Source organism: Nomascus leucogenys, chromosome 9 (genome assembly GCF_006542625.1).
Source record: "Nomascus leucogenys isolate Asia chromosome 9, Asia_NLE_v1, whole genome shotgun sequence".
In the NCBI taxonomy this organism is placed as follows: domain Eukaryota; kingdom Metazoa; phylum Chordata; class Mammalia; order Primates; family Hylobatidae; genus Nomascus; species Nomascus leucogenys.
In genome coordinates this window covers 29,255,838-29,273,413 of record NC_044389.1, presented here as the reverse complement: position 1 = coordinate 29,273,413, position 17,576 = coordinate 29,255,838, and the positions used below count along the sequence as shown (strand labels likewise).

At 33.9% G+C, this 17,576-nt stretch overlaps 1 protein-coding gene across 1 annotated transcript in view; it reads left to right on the top strand.

The window, feature by feature from the left end:
* Positions 1–17,576, top strand: part of HMCN1 (hemicentin 1) — a 434,555-nt gene that overhangs the window by 339,735 nt on the left and 77,244 nt on the right. The window contains exons 64-70 of the mRNA XM_030818744.1: positions 350–509; positions 2,712–2,836; positions 3,059–3,242; positions 3,849–3,946; positions 4,818–5,096; positions 13,021–13,217; positions 16,413–16,494. Of these exons, the coding sequence (XP_030674604.1) occupies positions 350–509; positions 2,712–2,836; positions 3,059–3,242; positions 3,849–3,946; positions 4,818–5,096; positions 13,021–13,217; positions 16,413–16,494 (1,125 nt within the window). The remainder of the gene's footprint in view (positions 1–349; positions 510–2,711; positions 2,837–3,058; positions 3,243–3,848; positions 3,947–4,817; positions 5,097–13,020; positions 13,218–16,412; positions 16,495–17,576) is intronic.

Here is a 17,576-nt window from a genome sequence, read left to right as displayed (position 1 = left end):
AAAATGCACAGCTGCCTTACCTATGTGCTTGTGGTTCGTTAAATGTACTATCCATTGAGGATTTAATCTAAGAGTGATTTAATTTGGCCAGAAAGGGTGATCATGAGGTAGCTCTATCACTAGCCCCATGACTAAATAATTATATCAACTTACAAATACCCCAGAAATATTGAAGTGTTCCTTTATCTTCATCATTTAAAAGTAATTCATGAAGATAATAGTTTGACCTTGAACCATAATCTACAAAGAATATGAACTAGAAATGTCATATTGTTTTATGACTCTGTTACATTTATTAGAATTTATATCTTATGCCTTGTTAATGAAATTCCTAATTCTTTCTCCAAAGTTCCTCCAAGTGTTTCTGGTGCTGAAATTCCAAGTGATGTCAGTGTCCTTCTAGGAGAAAATGTTGAGCTGGTCTGCAATGCAAATGGCATTCCTACTCCACTTATTCAATGGCTTAAAGATGGAAAGCCCATAGCTAGTGGTGAAACAGAAAGAATCCGGTATGTTTAAAAATAATCTTTCCATTATAAATTGTAAGGCCTTCTACAATGCTTTATGCTTCAAATTTCACATGAATAATATTACCAAATTCCATCCCATTGGAACTCAGCTATCATTATATTCACAAAGAAACAAAAAACTTTTTTTGAGAACTGGACATAGACATTCTCCTTAGAGAATCACTCAGAATTGTGTATGTTTCTTATCCATTAACTCTGTAATGTTAATTAACTCATTAACTAACTTTAACTCATTAACTGTAATGTTAACTGTTGGTGATTTTATTCTCGTAATTTCAGAATGGTTATACTAAAGCCCATGCCATAAAAATAATTAGTTCTTTCCTGCAAATGCCAAACCAACTTTATCTCACACATGATTCATCAAAAATTCTAGATATGATTTTGTATGCTGAAATCACCAAACTGTGTACATGCTATACTAATTGGCTCCTTTTGAGAAAAGATACAATAATGTGATAACTGTTATAGTGGTTTGTTCAGATGCCATTTTCAGCTGACACTTGTTATCCATGCAACAAACCACACAGAGATGGGCATGCTATCCTGATTGGCTCATTTTGAGAAAAGATACAATAATGTCATAACTCTCATAATGGTTTGTCCAAATCCCATTTTCAGCTGGCACTTGTTACCCATGCCACAAACCACATAGAGATGGAATAATAATGTGGTAAAGACCTCGTACTACTTTCAACAACAAATTCCTTTGGAAGGACAATCCGGAATTTGATATTGTACTAGATTAGGTTACTTCATCACAAAATCCCATTACCTACACATGCCAGATTAATTATATGCATAAGTAGGCATTAACTACATGTATTGTAAACTTTAACATTTTGGACCAATATGTAAATTTAAGGGTTTGGAGTATATTTGCTGGTCAATAAATTGAACATATATATAACTTAAAGAGATAAATGTTATTTTCTTTGTATTCATTGTGTATTAAAATTTCTAGTCTTTTAGAGGATACATTTTAAGTTTTATTTGTCTGGTGTGAACATTTTTGAGTAAATAACAAGTATTTAATTACTTTTGTTAAATCAGCTGGTATTTGCCATATTCCAGACCAAGTACTACATATTTGATGGTACCTAAAGATTTTATATGGGCTATAAAGATACGATCTTTTATATATGATATCTTTTATATAAGATAGTATTTGTAGCTAGGAATTTGGAGTCTATCATTCCTTCTCCTACATTAACATTCTAAATTTACTTATTCTTGTATCTTTATTATTCATTCATTCCATAATATGTATAGATTTGTAGGTAGAACAGTTTGTCAGTCAACTACAATAGTTTTTCCAAAGTCAGTGTACTACTTTTGTTTGATCATGGCAACTTGCTTTTTGCTTATTAATTTAATTAAACCCATGGAAATAAAAAAATTTTATTTTGAAAAAGAAAAAAATATGACTGTATCCCAGATAATAATATAACTCTCAATAAACATTTAATAACAAGATATAATAGAAATGGAGCTTTTACTTTTGACACAGGGTAATTCTAATGAAACCACTATTGTACAAGTAACTGTAGATGGCAATTTAATCTCTACAAAAAACACAGGAAATTTTGATTTGTAATTAATGGTGTGTGCAGACAACCAGTAATGAAATAATCTTAGCTTAGAGATCTTTAATGATCTTATTGTATATTTATCTTTTACTATTGTGTAATTCAAAAGAAAAGCTTTATTTAGCAATCTGTAGAAAAAATGTTTGCAAAATATAGCCACATATGATACCAAATTGTTGTCACAATTTAAATGATCCTATTGTATTTTTTATTAAGGTATTAAGTTGTTTATAACTAGATTTTTATGTGTAATTTTTTCAGTTTCTCATTGTAACAGTCTTCAATTTTCATGCCAGAATTTTGTATAACATGCATTTAATTCAAACCTTTTATTGATAACTAAGAATATAGTATTCTATCTCAGAGAAAATCATGTCTTTGTCTGTGATTTGAATAGAGAAGTATTCCTGATTTTGTTCATTTGCTTTTTTTCTCATAAGGAGGTGGTGGATATGAGACTCACTACTGTAGAATTTCAGTTGGTTGCTTGAATTTTCCATCACTTTCAGTAACGGATTTTAATAGGTTTTCATGTACTTAGTGAAATAGATTCAAACTCATCTCAGCCCCTCTGTTATGATCTTTTCCATAGAGTGAGTGCAAATGGCAGCACATTAAACATTTATGGAGCTCTTACATCTGACACAGGGAAATACACATGTGTTGCTACTAATCCCGCTGGAGAAGAAGACCGAATTTTTAATTTGAATGTCTATGGTAAATATGAAATATCCCCCACTCTTTTGATGATGCTGCCTTAAGAATCTACCAGTAGAAGTGAAGGCCCAGCAGCAGGTGTCTGGAGCATTTAGTTTTAAATTTGATGCCACCACTATTTCCTTTTGGGCTACAATTTTGAAATGAGAGCAATTGTAGTAGAAATTATTTGAACTAGTAATACATCCCTCTTCCCTCTCTCTCACTTTCTGCACGACATAGTTACACCTACAATTAGGGATAATAAAGACGAAGCAGAGAAACTAATGACTTTAGTGGATACTTCAATAAATATTGAATGCAGAGCCACAGGGACGCCTCCACCACAGATAAACTGGCTAAAGAATGGACTTCCTCTGCCTCTCTCCTCCCATATCCGGTTACTGGCAGCAGGACAAGTTATCAGGTCAGCTTTTATTGTGTCTGATTTCCTAAACAGATGAAGTAACTGTGATTGTAGACTTTTCCTTCATTTAAACAGTGTTGAAGAAATGTTTTTTTCTAAGCCTTTACAGTTTTTTTCCCTTTAAGTGTATTTTTAGTAGAGGAAGGACAACAAATATACAGTTGAAATGATTTTTTATCCTTATTTAAGTGCTTTCATTTTTTAGTAAATGTGTAAAATGGTCTTTTATAGGCAGGTTTGTTATCACATATGTATTTCCAGGAATTACTGTTTTAGCTAAAACTTTATGTGGCAAGGTAGTAGGAAGATGCCTACTATGATAATGTGATTTTCATGTTAGCAGCATTCTCTATTAATATATATTTGAAAAATATTCACCTCTTAAATTGTGCTATATTTTCAGTGATTTATTGTCACTGCCTAATCAGCTTTGTAGAATAAATTGCATTTGAGGCCCCTATATTTTGTGATGGATGGCTATAAGCTTCATAATTAAAATTTCCCAACATAAATCACCACCTATAGCCTATTTATAAATCATAATTATTGTATGTGTACTTGTTGCATGGGATCAAGTGATGAAATGTGGATCGAATTGTTTCTCAGGATTGTGAGAGCTCAGGTGTCTGATGTCGCTGTGTATACTTGTGTGGCCTCCAACAGAGCTGGGGTGGATAATAAGCATTACAATCTTCAAGTGTTTGGTATGTGTCACAGAAATGACCCTATTACTTTACTATGTCAAGTATTAAGCAACAGACTTATCTTTAGAAACCGACTTCCTCAGAGATTTAGAAATCTGACTTTATCAAAAAGGATTAGTGAAATAGGATCTTACTGACTAGAGAATGTATTTTCTTCCAAGGGGTCCATATTATTGGACCATACTGTCTGTTTATCAAAATACTCTACTGATCTAGAAACTTGCACTAAATCAAATCTAATTTTTAAAAATAGGATTTCAATCCAGACACAAGACCAGTCTTTTCATGTAAAGAAAAAGTCAAAACTTTTCTAACAATATTAGCAGCTTGTTTAGAGTATTCGAACTATGAATGGATACATGTGCATATATGCATGTGTGTGTATGCGTATATATGGAGAGAACTCAATACCTTCCATTTCGGAAATATTGAAGTTTGCTGATCCACATTTCTCAATCCCCAAGAACACCTCAGTTAAGTAATGCTTTATTATAATCTACAAATGACTTACTCTATAACTTGATATTATTTATACTGTATATAGTAGTTAAAAGAATACTACTAAAACTATTATCTACATTACAACAAATTAAAGGGATGGACCGAAGAAGTTGAAAAATCACCAAAATTTAAAACACATTGTGTGTTCTGTAAGAAAACAATTTTTGTTGCCTTGCTAATATTTGGAAGATTAATAATTAGCATTCCTAATAAATATTTTTATTGTAAAGTCCTTAGTTATTATACACAATTTTAAAGTATATATTTTATCAACCACAGAAACATTATAGAATTATTCAAATGTTTTAATTTAAATTGATCTCAAATTACAATAGACATCCAAATTTTGCCCATGTTGTTTTCTATGTAGCACCACCAAATATGGACAATTCAATGGGGACAGAGGAAATCACAATTCTCAAAGGCAGTTCCACCTCTATGGCATGCATTACTGATGGAACCCCAGCTCCCAGTATGGCCTGGCTTAGAGATGGCCAGCCTCTGGGGCTTGATGCCCATCTGACAGTCAGCACCCATGGAATGGTCCTGCAGCTCCTCAAAGCAGAGACTGAAGATTCGGGAAAGTACACCTGCATTGCATCAAATGAAGCTGGAGAAGTCAGCAAGCACTTTATCCTCAAGGTCCTAGGTATGTAAACATTGTGGTAAATATAGAATAATTGGAAAGTAAGTGATAGTGAACATTTAGTAAATAAGTATAATTCTGAGAATCCATTGCTGTGAGGTAATTTTTAAGAAAAAATTTATTGCATTTTTATGTTTTTTTATAATTCACCTTGGCTTACTCTCATCTGAAGCATGTTAAATTTAAATTGTATTTTTTATCTGTCTGAAAAGATGAAAACTCCAGCTTATAAAACATTATTCATTGATAAAATCTTATAACCAATTGAGAAGTAGCTTTTTAAACTTTTGCCAAGAATTGAAAACACATCCAATTATAGAAATTTGATGAAAAAGCATAATATGTATACTATTATATGTTATCCCTGTCTTTAAATGATCCAATCTGTAGATTATAGCTGGAATAATCATTTCAAATAGTCTAGTTCTATTTATTCTTGTGTGCATTTAAAGTAAATACTTAAAATATGTATTCCAATGTTCTAAATGCAACAGTTTAAAGAGAGAACACTTCTTTTCCTTGAAGTAAAAAATGCTAACCTTGGAAGAGAAAGTAAGATAATGAAATGAAGTATTTCAATAACCAAGAACTTTTGGCGTTTTGCCTGTTTTTTTCACTGTGAAGTAAGTGGGACCCCATGCTCCTTACATAGCAGAAAATACACCCTATGGAGAAGAGCAAAAATAATTTTGGCAAGAGTCTTGGTTAGGTAGAAGTTAGCATATGTTTCAGAGTGTGTTATAATCTTTCTCAGAGCACCTATTAAAATTTATTTATGTAACCCTAAAATTCTGCTTCATCCCTAGTTAAGCTTTATGAGGGCAGATGGCTTCTTACTTATTCCTGCATTCCCAGCGCTTAGCATGACATTTAATACACTAGAGACTGTTAATGTGTTATTTGTTGGATTAAATTGAACCAAACTAGTTACTTTCCAGGTAGATTCAAGGGAGTTTCTTCTGTGGAGGGAAGCAGAACAATATCTAAATAAATGAAGTATGGTTCTCTGGAGTAGATGTGACTTCCATAGAATGGAGGCCAGTAGAAAGGAAGTTCTCCAGGATATTTAGGGGCAAAAGAAAACTACAATCCAATATCCCTTATCAACATAGTTGCAAAAATGCTCAACAAAATACTAGCAAACCAAATTTGTCAGTATATTGAAAAGATCATTCACTCTGATCAAGTGGTTTGCATTCCAGGGATGCAAGGATGTTTTAACATACACAATCAATAAATGTGATACATCACGTTAACAGATACAACAAAAATCATATGATCATTTCAATAGATACGAAAAAAGCATTTGACGAAATTCAACATTCCTTCATGAGAAAAACCCTCAACAAATTAGGGATAGAAGATACATGCCTCAACACAATAAAGACTATTTATGATAAATCCACAGCTAACATCACACTAAACAGGAAAAAGTTGAAAGCCTTTCCTACAAGGTCTAGCAGAAGATAAGGATGCCCACTTTCTCTGCTTCTATTAGACATAGTATTGAAGTCCTAGCTAGAGCAACCAGGCAAAAAAAATAAAAGACATCCAAATTCGAAAGGAGGAAGTCAAATGTTCTGTTTGCAGACAGCATAATCTTATATATAGAAAACCTCTAAAGACTCCACCAGAAAACTCTTAGAAATGATAAACAAATTCAGTAAAGTTGTGACTTAAAAATCACCGTACAAAAATCAGTAGCATTTCTATTTGCCAACAGCAAATTATCTGAAAAAGAAATCAAGAAAATAATCCCATTTACTGTCAGCCCTTCATATCCATCGGTTCCACATCTGTGGATTCAAACAACTGCATATCAAAAATATAATATTCATTGGATGTGGAATCTGCAGATACTGAGGGCCAACTGTGTACCCATGCATTTCTCAAGGCCTACTGCCGGGCTTGAGAATCTGCAGATTTTGGTATTCACAGAGGGTCTGGAACCAATCCTCTGCAGATACTGAGGTACAATAGCTATCCAAAAAAATAAAAAAAGATATGTAAGAATAAATTTAAACATCAGTGAAAGAAATGGAAAGGAAACAAATAAATGGAAAGAGATTTCATGTTTATGGACTGGAAGAATTAATACTATTAAAGTGGCTATACTCCCAAAACAATCAGATTCAATGCAATTTCTATGAAAATACCATTGGCATTCTTCACTGAATTAGGAAAAAAAAATCTAAAATTTGTATGGAACCACAAAAGACTCCAAATAACCAAAGCAATCTTGAATAAAAAGAACAAAGCTGAAGACAGCAGACTACCTGACTTAAAAATACTACAAAGCTATATTAATCAAAACAGCATGCTATTGGCATAAAAACAGACACATAGACCAATTGAACAGAATAACGAGCTCAGAAATAAATTCATGCATCTACAGCCACCTGATTTTTGACAAAGGTCCCAAGAACACACACTGAGGAAAGGATAGTCTCTTCAATAAATAGTGCTGGGAAAATTGGGATGTCCACATGCAGAAATATGACACTAGACCTCTATCTTTCACTGTATACAAAAATCATCTCAAAATGGATTAAAGAGTTAAATGTAAGATCCCAAACTACGAAACTACTAGAAGAAAACACAGAGGAAACACTTCACGATATTGGACTAGGCAAGAATTTTTCTGGATAAGACCTCAAAAGCATGAGCAACAAAAGCAAAAATACACAAATGGTATTATATCAAACAAAAAGCTTCTGCACAGCTAAGGAAACATTCAACAAAGTGAAGAGACAACCTACAGAATGGGAGAAAATATTTCAAACTATATCTCTAAGGGGTTAATATCCAATATATATAAGGAACTTTATAGCAAAAAAAACAAAGAGCACAATTTTAAAATGGACAAAAACCTTAACAGACATTTCTCAAAAGATGACATGTAAATGGCCAAGAGGTATATGAAAAAAAGCCTCAACATTACTAATCATCAAACAAAGGCAAATCAAAACCACAATGAGATAGCACTTCACTCTAGTGAGGATGGGTATGACCAAAAAGATAAGAGATAACAAGAGTCGGCAAGGATGTGGAGAAAAGGGAACACTTGCACACTGTTGGTGGGATTGTAAGTTAATATAGCCATTATGAAAACAGAGGTTCCTAAAAACATTAAAAATAGAACTACCATATGGTTCAGAAATCCCACTACTGGATATATATCCAAAGGAAATGAAATCAGTATGTCAAATAAATCCATGTTTATCACAGCACTATTCACAACAGACAAGATATGTAATCAACCTAAATGTTCAACAATGGATGAATGAATAAAGACAATGTAGTAGATATACAAGATGCAGTACTATTCAGCCATAAAAAAGAATGAAATTCTGCCATTTATGACAACATGGATGAACCTGGAGAACATTAAACTATGTGAAATTAGCCAGGCACGGAAAGAAAATACCATATGATTTCATTCATGTGAAATTTTAAAAAGTTGATCTCTTAGAAGTAGTGAATAGGACAGTGGTTACCAAAGACAAGGAAGACAAGGGGGAGTAGGTCAATAGGTACGAAGTTACACTTAGAAAGGAAGAATGAGTTCTGGTGTTCTATTGCACAGTAGGGTGACTATAGTTAATAATATACTATTGTATATCTCAGAATAGCTAGTAGAGAGGAATTTCAGTGCTTTCACCATAAAGAACTGATAAATGCTTGAAGTGATGGAAATGCTAATTACCCTGATTTGATAATTACACAATGTATACATGTATGGAAACATCACATTGTACTCCCTAAACAAGCATAATAATTATGTGTCAATGAGAAAAGAAAAACTGTGTGTCTGGGAGGTGCAGGGTGGGGTTGGGTAGCAAATTCCTGTACATTAATTCGCAGAATGTGAGGAGCAAGAGGAGATGACATAATGTGATCCTGTACATTCATTATTCACATATCAAGTATTAATTATTGAATATACGTTATGTTACAGGCATGTTTCTAGCCATCATTTAAGTATAATTATGAACATGTATGGTGTGGCAAACATGAAAATGCATCACTAAGAAAGATATGATCTCAGCCCTCAACTTCCTGCATCTGTGGAAGACACAGATACTAAAGAAGTAATTACTTCTCAGTGTAATGAGGATTATATGGATAAAACAACATTCTGTGGGATGGTAAATTTCAGATTTGATCTCCTCAAGCATAAATCTGAGCCCTGAAGAGCAGGACTGTAGAAATGAGTGGGGAATTTTATATACATTTCTCACCTAGAGATAATACAATTTGAATTGTCAATTTGCACTCCCTGAAACTGAGTGTAAGAGGAAGAGTAGCAAGAGACAAGACAAGAGCTATATATGGGCAGAGGCCAAACTATGCAAAGCTCTGAGAACTTTGAGGAAGTTTGGACCTCATTACCAAGGCAATGGAAGAATCTTAAGGAGAAATATGTTACAGCCAGATTTCGTTTCCAAAAAGTCCCTCTGACAGAGTGACAGAGTGAAAAATGAATTGAAGAGGCTGCTGTATTCATACAGCCTGTAAATGCAGGGGCATGGTCTAGCATGTGGCAGGGGGAGGGAGAGAGGGGGGAGAAAGAACCCAGGAGCAGAATCACAGACTGGTGCATTTCTGGATGAAGAAAATGAAGGAGAAAAACAACAATGATATTCTTAGTGGAATTCTTAAAGAAAAGCCTGCCTTTTATAAAGTTGAAGAGTTTATAAGAATAATAATTTTTCAAAACAGATTTGAAAACTGGCTTAGAAGATGAGAAGTCTTAGCATTTCAGCATATGTTGAAAATTAATTCCATTAAACTCTGAAAAGTTCTTCACTTGAAGCAGTGCTACCACTCAGAATGCAAACATCTTAACTTGGGGAAATAGTCTTTATTTAATTCTATCCCTGTGGTGGGAGGTATCATGGTATATTAGTGGTTCTGAAAAGTCCAGTGTGGCTAGACTACTGAAAACAAGGGAGAACATATTACAAAATAGGGGGTTTTCATAGGGCCAGGTCATAGAGCACTTTTTTGACCATATTAAGAAGTCCGCGTTTTGTCCTGTAACAATGAGAAATCATTCAAAGTTCTAAAAATGGAATAACAAATAGAACTACAGTTTGAGAAGAGCACTCTGGCTATAAAATGCAAGGCTACTTGGACCAGGACAAGAATGGATTCTGAGAGACAAGTATAAGGAATTGTGTTTGGCTGTGAATTACAGAGTTGAAATATGGTGGGTTAAACAAAGTACCTTTGGTTTTCTCACTGGGACGGCTGGAGGTAGGCAGTTGTTGGATTGGTTCAGCAGTTCAAATATTTTCAGTTCTTTTGAACCTTTACAACACGGTTGTTTGGTGATCATGCAGTATCTGCTCACCCCTAGCACAACTAGATGCAACAATAGAGCAGGAAACTAGGAAGGGCAAAGCATTGCCCCTTTTAAAAGAATTAAGACTTTTTACAAGCCCCACAAAACCACATCCACCTACATCTCGTTGGTCAGAATTGTCATATACCACTCCATCCACTCCATCTACTTTCTGCTAAAGTGGCTAGGAAATGTAATTTGTTTAGCACATTGACAATCCCAACAAAATTTGAGTCTGTTAATCAGAAAGAAATCAGTAATTTTGGGTAGGCATCTACAACTAGGAAGAAAAAAAACATTAAGTAAATGGTATTGTAGCTCAAATTAGAGTGAGGGAGATGAGAGAAAAAGGTGTATTCTGTAAATAAGTACAGTGGAAGTATTAGGACTTGGTTGTAGATTGGGACACAAGGGAGTGATGAAGAAGGTATCAAGCATGACTCTTAGTTTCTGGCTTATGTGACTAATTGGTAAATTCATCACCTAGATGCAGAGAATACTGGAAAAAAAAACAGGTTTTGAGAAATAAGGCAATAGGTTCAGTCTGAATACATGTTGAGTTTTAAGTGATTTTCAAACATCCAAATGGAGATGTTTATTTGATAATTGCATTTATGAATCTGGAGCTCAGAAGAGAGTCTAGGCTGGAAATGTAAATTCCGGAGTTACTGGAGTATCTTACTCTGCCCGAAGTACAAGACATATGGACAAAACACAGAGTAAAATAGTTCGCAATCACTTAACACAGGTAAGATCTGGACAGTCTGGGGTTTGAACTACTCAAGAGCATGTTAATACTGTTACTGCTGCTACTATTTTAAATCCAGTGATTACAAACTTTGGGGTGGGGGCAGCAAGCATGCCTTATTAATCTTTGTATTCATGGTGATTGACATATACTAAATAACCAAGAAGTAAGAGGAGTAAATAATTGACTATGGCAAACCAGGAATTAGATAAGTGTTTTGAGTAGTATAAACAACATGATACGAAAATGAAAAAGCATAGACATTTTATAATTAGTTGAGAGAATCAAGAAATGATTTATGGTTTTCACAAATGAACTTCAGGACAATATAACCTTAATGGTACTTCAACATTCTCAGTTGCAGGACTATGAGGAGCAAGAAAGGACTGAGCTTGTTGAGGGATTTGAAGTCTAGGTTACATATAAGTATGTTAAAAGTAAATAATGACAAAGATAGATCTAGACCATATTGTGGAAGTCTTGGAAACAATGATGAGTTTTTATTTAATCCAGTAAGCAACATGGAGCCATTAAAATCTTTTAAGCAGAAAATCTTAGATTAATATTAAACTGCACTTCAGAAAATGTATTTTAACAGCAATATGTAAGATAGATAGAAGTAAAAAGAGGTCATGTGGGACAGTGGTGTAGAAATGCTGACTTCATTATAATCTGAAAAGGAGAACTGACTTAGTATATTATCTTTCTCCAGAAGGAAAACAGACTAACAGATGGTAGAAATTTTAGGAAACAGATTTTAATAATACCAACAGTTGCAGTAAACACTATAGTAGTAGTAACCTTTTTAAAACGTTTAATTGTAAAATAGATACAGAAACACACAAAAAAGTGTCTAATGTATCTCACTGACACCACACACTGATCCTATTAGGTAAATAATGTTGGTATCCCCATTTTAGAGATTTGCTCAAATCCGTGAAACTAATAATTGTTGACACCAGCATTAAAACTCAGACTCCAGATCTTCTGCTATGAGTCACCGTTCTAAACTATGTGCCTTATTAAAGAAAAAAGAAAGAAAAACAAACCTGCTAACCCCTGGAGCTGTCCAACAGCTATTTTGGCTGCCTTGTCAAATAGTAAGCTGGAAACTTGAACTATGAAAGTGTCATAGAAAACTCGAATGGTCATCGTAAGGGGAATGTGTTTTAAAGGAATTACCAAAGTTGGGAGTAGTTAGACTAAAGAACCTTAATGTTTCTTCCCAGTGTTTAGATTGTTTGACCTTCTCTTGAGAAAGGTAATTTTAGAAGTATAAGTAACAAAAGAGGAAGTTACTCCAATCCAGACATAACAAATGTGTTTTATACAGAAATTATCTCCAAATGTAACTATTTTTTCTTCTGCTTAGTCATTGTTTCCTCTCAAATGTTCTGCATGGAAAAGATGATAGCAAAATTCCACAGTATTCACGCATTGCTTTTGTAGAAACTATTGGTATTTAAAGATACAAAAACATAATAATATGCTAAGTCCCTCTAAAAAAAAAGTGGTACAAGCTGGCTTTGGTTTTTATTGTTTTCAAATATTTCAGTCAAGTAAGACTGTTCTAACTAACTGAGTTCGAACTGTTGTTCTACAATTACATGGTAATGAATTGCCATTTACTTCATTATCTCTTATAGGCATGATCCATCCCTTTTGAAAGTGTGTCAATGAGAAATGGTAATGACATCTAGGAATTATTTCACTTTCCTTGTTCTAATCAATTTTTATCATGTGAACGTGAATTTGTGTTGGATTTTCAAGTTTTTCTAACGAGCAGTATTTTATGAAATTGTGGGCTATTATTTTTGATTCTCTTTAAATAGAACCACCTCACATTAATGGATCTGAAGAACATGAAGAGATATCAGTAATTGTTAATAACCCACTTGAACTTACCTGCATTGCTTCTGGAATCCCAGCCCCTAAAATGACCTGGATGAAAGATGGCCGGCCCCTTCCACAGACGGATCAAGTGCAGACTCTAGGAGGAGGAGAGGTTCTTCGAATTTCTACTGCTCAGGTAAGTGTCAAAGTTCATAGAATTATTTTAGGTTAGGTCAAACTTCTCACTTGCTAATATATGAGATTTGTTAAATTATGTCTTTGAATCCTTATATATCACAGATCTGTGTAACTTGAGCAGGATAGATTAGTCCTATGATATGCATGATTGCGTAACTTGATTAAAAGGAAAACAAAGCAGTATCATATTAAACTCTGAAGAAAGCAAGATACCTTTCCATTAGCTTTTGCAAGTTTTCACAGTGCTATAAGTGTTAGTATATTTCCCAAAATTCTTAATTTATACTATGTAGCCCTTAATGGAACTGGCAAAAAGCAATCCAACATGCATATATAAGGCTTCAAAGAGCACTTTTGATCTCCAAAATTAACTAGCAGATATGGAAGTCTGAAGAGACACAATTTTTCAAATAATGATCAGTTTAATAAAATTGACTTGGTTTAGTTTATACTTAAGGAAATTGATCTGAAATGTGAATATATTAAAAGAGAAGTATGTCTGGGATGTCTTATTGTAGCAATCTTCTACTAATAAAGGCAAACCTTATGTTACAATTATTCTGCATCTGAGCCCTAATGCCATCATTTGTAAACTGGGGATAAAAATAATAATCATGCCTCATTCATACACTGAGGGATTTAAAGAAATAATCCAACATGATGTGCTTAGACTGGTGCCACAGGCATGTAGTAAATGCTTAGAAAAAAAGACTTAGGATTGTTCCTGCTGTTGCTGTTGTTACCATAATCATCATTCCTCTGAATGTAGAATAACAAATTATTTGATCATATTTTGTTGCATTTTTCACTGAGAATGGAAGAAAGGGAAGTGGAAGAAGAGACCTAAGGATTATAAACTGTCTACTATGTCCTGTTGTGTTCATCTCTGGACTATCTATCCCACCCATTCCCCTCATGGCAACTCTGTGAGGCAATGTGTCTATCCCACAAATCCAAAATTAGGTGCAGAGAGATTAAGTACTTATCTGCCAAGTACTCATTGTTGCTCAGTGATAGAGCTAGGCCTCAATCCTTAGTCTGATTCAGAAGCCTAGCCAGTGCATCTCAGCACAGTGCATTTCTAGTGTCTTGGAGTGCATACCTTCCATTCCCCTTTTTTCTCTCCATTTCAAACATTGCAGTAACTTAGAGTCAGGTTAAACTAAAATCATGTACTGAATCAAAACTCTTGAATGATATGATTTCAACAAACAAAAAGTAGGCAAAAGAATTCTGTGACATTAGGAATAGCATGGAGAGAGGAAAGTATGTGGAATAGAATCATGAATATAAAAAAATGACAAATAAAGCTTGAAAGGGAAGTTAAGGCCATTACTGTAGGTCTTAAAGGCAAGAATAAAAAGTCGGGTTATAAGAAGACAAGATGAAGTTGTCATAGAGTGTTAAATGATGGCCAGATTTCCCATGTGTTCTAGCTATTGTGGAGAATCCATAAGACCTAAGATATGTGACATGTGTCAGCCTTCAAGAAGTTTCTAGATGTCTAGGGGAGAAAAATGACTATACATAAGATACAATTAGATATGAGTCAATAATAGAACAATTAAAAACAATATGGAAGTGGAAAATTAAATATGATCAAGCCCCCAAACTGATTTTGGTTACTCTGCTCCTCTATGTTTTCATAGCAATTTGTATATACTTCTGTAGTAACACTTATTGCATTATATTTTCCTTATCTCAACTTTGTTTTTTCGTGTATTTATCTGCAACATCTACTTATGCCTGGTACATTATGGATGTGGATGCTTTGCAAATTGCAAATTGTGTGGTATAGTCAAGAGTTTCCTAAAACATCTTTTATCAAACACTAGTTCTGTAATTTATCCCAAGAGGGGAGGGGACCACTCTATGACTAATAGATTTGGAAAACTTTATATACTGTACCCTCCTTTTCTTTGTGAGCCATAATGCATGTCCACCTCTGCAAAATCTTCCTCTAAAGATACATGCTTAACTATAATTTTTCTAACATTCTATTAGTAAAACAAGACTTTAGAAACTAACTACAAGTGATGTCTGTGGGTAGCCAGAAGGGCAGAAGTTGTCAGGAAATATTTCGTGGAAGAGGGAACATTTAAGAATGGTCCTGAATGATGGTTCAAGTTTGGCTGAGTCCAGACAAGTGAGGGGGATGATATCAATTGTGAATGAACAGAGTTGGGAGAGAAGAGTTAGTTTTAGAGATTTTAAAGATATGATGAGAAATTCAGAAATTATTCTTAGGAAATGGCACATCATTTTAAAATTCTTAATTGAATAACGATGTAAGTGTTGTTCTTCTAAAATCATATTTAAGTATTTTTCCAAGCATTCTAGTCTCAATGTTTTTGAAAGGAGTTTTTGCAGCCTACCAAAAAGTGTTTCCATAACCTCTAAAGTCAGTTTGTTTTTAAAATGTCAATATTCTGGGAATGTTCAAGTAGTAAAATAAATGAAAACAGGATTTTTCTATTTTTCCAAAATACATTTTTCACAGTAGTAAGAGCATCTGTTTTCCAGAGTACCCTCTACATGTACATGATTATGGGTTGTGTCTACACAATGTCAAACATATGAATGAACACTAACTTTCCATGGAAACCATGCTTGGCGATTTTTAAAGTAATGATTTTGGTTTTAGTTAGATAATTATAGATCCTGCTGTCAGTCTGACCCTATTTCTAACACATTACATAATATAACTCTTTGGTTTCACCATGTATATCAAAGGTAGAGTCAAGATGAGATATGTGTTTGATTTTAATAACCAGATTTTTTATTTATCTGTTTACTTATTTAACATCTTATTTTCTTGAGAAAGGCTTCGTTTTAACTTTTCAGTCTGCAGTTTAAACCCATGAATATTTGTTTCTTCAATTAACATTGAAGATATAGCCTATCACATATGGTGCTAGGTCCTATATATATCTGCCTTTTCAGATATCATTAAATATACTTAATGTATAAACATTCTTACATCGATACCAAAATCCTGTTAAAACATAGGTTTGCATATAATATAGATACCAAACAATGCTTTCTATCAGATTGCTAATCATAGTGTTAAACAGTTTGCTTTAATTATCTTGCTTTTGGTGTGGGGTTATTTACATTCATTCTAGTGGATATTTATTTTAATAACAAAAACTAACATGTTAACATTATGTAATTCATTATTTGGGTTTTGTAGGTGGAGGATACAGGAAGATACACATGTCTGGCATCCAGTCCTGCAGGAGATGATGATAAAGAATATCTAGTGAGAGTGCATGGTAAATTTGGCAAAATGTCCTACAGTCTACCATACACGTACCTAATTAGAAAAACCTGGGACAACACCACAGCACATCACAAGATGTGTTTATAAGTTAGGGAATATATATTTTGCAAATCTGATTCTTTTTTTTTTTGAGACGGAGTCTCGCTCTTTCGCCCAGGCTGGAGTGCAGTGGCGCTATCTTGGCTCACTGCAAGCTCTGCCTCCCGGGTTCACGCCATTCTCCTGCCTCAGCCTCCCAAGTAGCTGGGACTACAGGTGCCCGCCACCACGCCTGGCTAATTTTTTGTATTTTTAGTAGAGACGGGGTGCAAATCTGATTCTTATATTTGACTAATCAAATGCTGTTTGAGGGCAGTCATGGATTTTTTTTGAGTGATTAATTTCTGCATTAATAATTTGTATTCATTGGTTTAAAATAATAGAATATAAACTATGATGAAGAAAATTTAAAAATCCAGAATCTCATCACACAAAGACTTTTTTGCATATAAATGTTTTGTCACAAAAGTACGATGATAGAAAATGCATGTTTATATAGTGTACCTATAGAATTTAACTTGCTTTTATCTCAATGGTTTGGTGAACATTTTCATGTCAAGAAATATATTTTAAAAATATTTTTAGTGACTATAATATCCCATTTTACTCCATATTTTTGGAGGTTTGGGCTATTTCTATATTTTTACCAACATAAATAGCCCTGCTATGGATAACTTTGCATGCACATGTTAGCCCATTCCCTCTATTTTGAGAAATTTCTGTAAGTGCACTTTCTTGGTTACACACACACACACATATACAAACACACTCTTCTAAGGATTTTGAAACTCATTGTCAAATTACTTCCTAGAAGAGCTGAGCCAGTTAGACTCGTCCAATATGCTTTTGACATTGAAATAGGAATTATTCTTTATGGGGAGGAATAATTAAAAAACTAACAGAAGATCTTTGGTTCATTTTCGTAGCCTAAATGACTAGGCAGCGCAAACTGTCTGGGATTTAAGTGCCCCCATCATCCCCACATACAAATTAAACCTGCCATTAATTGACATGTAAATTCTGTAAAAAAAAAAA